Source organism: Alligator sinensis, unplaced genomic scaffold, assembly GCF_000455745.1.
Source record: "Alligator sinensis unplaced genomic scaffold, ASM45574v1 scaffold262_1, whole genome shotgun sequence".
Taxonomy (NCBI): Eukaryota; Metazoa; Chordata; order Crocodylia; family Alligatoridae; genus Alligator; species Alligator sinensis.
This window is the reverse complement of record NW_005841904.1, coordinates 1,426,025-1,429,195: the sequence shown is the minus strand read 5'-3', so window position 1 is coordinate 1,429,195 and position 3,171 is coordinate 1,426,025. Positions and strand designations below refer to the sequence as shown.

At 45.7% G+C, this 3,171-nt stretch overlaps 1 protein-coding gene across 3 annotated transcripts in view; it reads right to left on the bottom strand.

Moving 5' to 3' along the window:
- The window catches only part of RYR3 (ryanodine receptor 3), a 585,375-nt gene that overhangs the window by 72,920 nt on the left and 509,284 nt on the right, over window positions 1-3,171 (bottom strand). For all 3 annotated transcript variants that reach the window (XR_003092800.1, XM_025197735.1, XM_025197736.1), the window contains 2 exons: window positions 269-368; window positions 2-79 (listed from right to left, as the gene is read on the bottom strand). Coding sequence is in view for 2 of the 3 variants with exons in the window: in XM_025197735.1 (XP_025053520.1) it covers window positions 2-79; window positions 269-368 (178 nt within the window). In the remaining variant the exon portion in view is untranslated. The remainder of the gene's footprint in view (window position 1; window positions 80-268; window positions 369-3,171) is intronic.

Below are 3,171 nucleotides of genomic sequence, written 5' to 3'. Positions count from 1 at the left end.
TGCTGAACAATGGTGTTCCCGCCATTTAGAATAGCAATGCCAAGCTTTAATGTTTCAATGACCATGAATCCCATTTTACCTGTCAAAGAAAGAGTTAATCATTGAAGAGATGTTATATTGTTTAAATAATCTAAAAAACAAACCAGAAATGCTATCTACTGTAGCTCATATGCATTATTTTTTTTATTTATTATGCACAGTTTGTACAGGGACTTATCCACATAATTGTGTATAGACTACTTACAATTTTAATGTCAGAGAACATTACCTTTGCTTGCACTGATCATCTGAAGGACCATCTCAGCAGCTCCACGGTCATGTAGACGAGCCTGCTGATATAGAGTCTTCTGCTTTTCCATTTCCTTCTCCTGAGTTTGGGAACACAAAATTTAGTTACCACCACACTAAACATGCTATTTTCTTTCACATGCAGCATGACCTGTACAACTAAAGAGATAGATGAGATGCACTCTAGCGTCTCTTGGCTGGACTCAAGAAATTGATGCATAAAATACCAGGTGGCCAAAGAGAGTCCTTTCAACAAAGTGGCCCAACTTTTAATAGTTATATGGAGCATTTGTATTCTTTAAGGGTGAAAACAAGCATTCACAGGGCCCAACTCAGGTTTAGGTGGTTTAATTTAAGCCACCTAAACCAGAGTCGGGATCACTGCATGCAAATGTTTACTGTTTGTGAGAAGGTGCATGGGCATCTAGAGGCAAGTAAGTTGGGGGGAGAGCTAGCAGGACTGGGAGGGGCTGGCAGGATCAGGGTGGGCCTACGGGGCCACGTGGAACGGCTGGTATGACTGGGGTGGGGGTTCAGTATTTGACAGAGGGACTGCCTCTTCCAGGGGTATGCTGGTCAGGGGGGAAAACAGCCTAATCAGGGTCAGTGGGGTGGTAAAAACAGCAGTCCCAGGGTTGTGGAGAGTGGCTGGGCTTCTGCAGTCTCAGAGGTGTGCTGGGACATGTGCATGCATTCATTAAGCTGAGTTAACCCATTTTAGGTCAGGTTAACCCATGCCAATCTAAAGTTTATTTTTGTGTAACAAGAACTAACTTTAGATTGGGTGCACCATTTTTAGGGTGACCTAAGCCCTGTGAACACTTCCATGCTCCAGCATTTAGAGTGCCCTAAGCTCAGTTAGGGTGATCTAAATCCTAAATCTTTAGTTCATGCATTCATCTCTTCCCCTGCATCTTCTGTGCAAAGGGTGTGGGTAAGGGGGAGGAGTGCACAACATTCATTAACAAGGACACCTAAAAGAAGCTACTTTGTTAGAGTCTGGAGGAAGGATTTAGTTGACAATGGATCTGAGTGATCATATTGAAGGTTGTAACAGAAATTAAAAGTGTAATTAAAAGACCTAGACAAATTGCAGGATGGGACCAAAAGAAATCTCATGAGGTTGAATAGGGACAATTGCAAAGTCCTGCACATAGGATGAAACAATTCCATACATGGCTACAGGCTGGGGACTGATTGGCTGGGCAGCAGCTCTACAGAAAAGAACCTGGGATTACAGTGGACAATAAGCTGAATATAAGCCAGCAGTGTGCCCTTGTTGCCAAGAAGGCTAACGGCGTACTGGACTGCATTAGTAAGAGCGTTGCCAGCAGATCGAGGGAAGCAATTCTTCTCCTCTGTTTGGTACTGGTGAGGCCACATCTGGAGTTCTGTGTCCAGTTTTGGGACCCCTACTACAGAAAAGATATGAACAAATTGGAGAGAGTCTAGCAGAGGGCAACAAAAATGTGGAGGGGGCTGGGGCACATGACTTCTGAGGTGAGGCTGAGCGAACTGGGTTTATTTAGTCTGGAGAAGACAAGACTGAGAGGAGATTTAATAGCAGTCTTCAACTACCTGACGGGTGGTTCCAAAGAGGATGGAGGTAGCCTGTTCTCAGTGGTGGCAGATGACAGAACAAGCAGCAATGGTCTCAAGTTGCAGCAAGGAAAGTTTAGGTTAGATATTGGGGAAAAAAAAAACCTCTCACAAGAGGGTAGAAAAACACTGGACAGGCTAATCAGAGAGGTTGTGGAATCTCCATCCTTGGGTCACCCAGAAGCTGTTAGCACCTGCTGGGTAGATAGTCTGCGTAAGGATTCTCCTTGCAATATGGCTCCTTCTCCCCTGCTGCTGTGCAGCAACAGCTACTCTATCAACCCTTTCAAAACTGCAAGCCAATTAAAGCTTTTACAGCCACGATATATATGCAGGTTGCTGGGCACCTGTGAGAGGGTTAACAGAAGAGAGGGTGAGTGAGACTGATGAGAAGACTGCCACAGTTCCCCCCAAGGGTGAGTTCATGTCATGGCAGGTAAGACTGCCTGCCCTTCCTTGCCCACCACCCTCCCAGTGCCCAGAGCACAGAAATAAATAACTACACTGCTGAAACTGTGGCTTGTAACCAGGGTGCCACCAAATTCAGAAAAGTTATGCAGTGGTCCTTGAGCTTAAAAAAGTTTGAGAACACTGATGTAAGGGAATGGGAAAGGAGGGCTGGAAATAGGCAGCCAGCTCAGCTGGCTAGTATAGGCAGCTGAGAGGGAGTTTAAGATTCAACAGTCAGTGGTGATTGTCATGACCCAATAATTGTGTGCGCACTTCGGCACTGCAGAATTATTTCCCGCCACATGGAGCTTTCTTTGCACAGTGCAATTCTCAGCTGCAGAGAGAAAACCCCGGTGCAAAGGAGTTCCCGCCACCCGTATGTAAATTTGTTTCCCACTATTGGCTGTTTCTAAATTATTTCCACGTGGCGGCTAGCAATTGGCTTGCTAGTCATATAAGAGGTTTGAGCAGTTTCCGCCCAAGTTGTAGAGGACTCCACAACCATCTCATGGGGACTCTGAGCATGCGGCAGAGTAATAGAAACTTTGTGCGTCTCAGAGGAGTTCAGTGGCCTGATCAACCACCAGCCTCTTCCCGTCTTGTTTGTTAAATTCTTAAGACGTATCTACGGTTTTGCGCGCTCGTCAAGGGTATCCAGAGCTCTGTCATGTTTGTTTTGCGGAGCCTAGCAAACTCTGTGCGTGTGTCTTCGGTGGAGCCTAGCAAACTCCACTTGTGTTTGTCTGTAACTGCAACTCAAGAAAGTTTTTCCTGCCTGCACCGCGACCACCTACGGTGTAAGTAAAACAATCTTTAATTAACCGCTACGAGTCC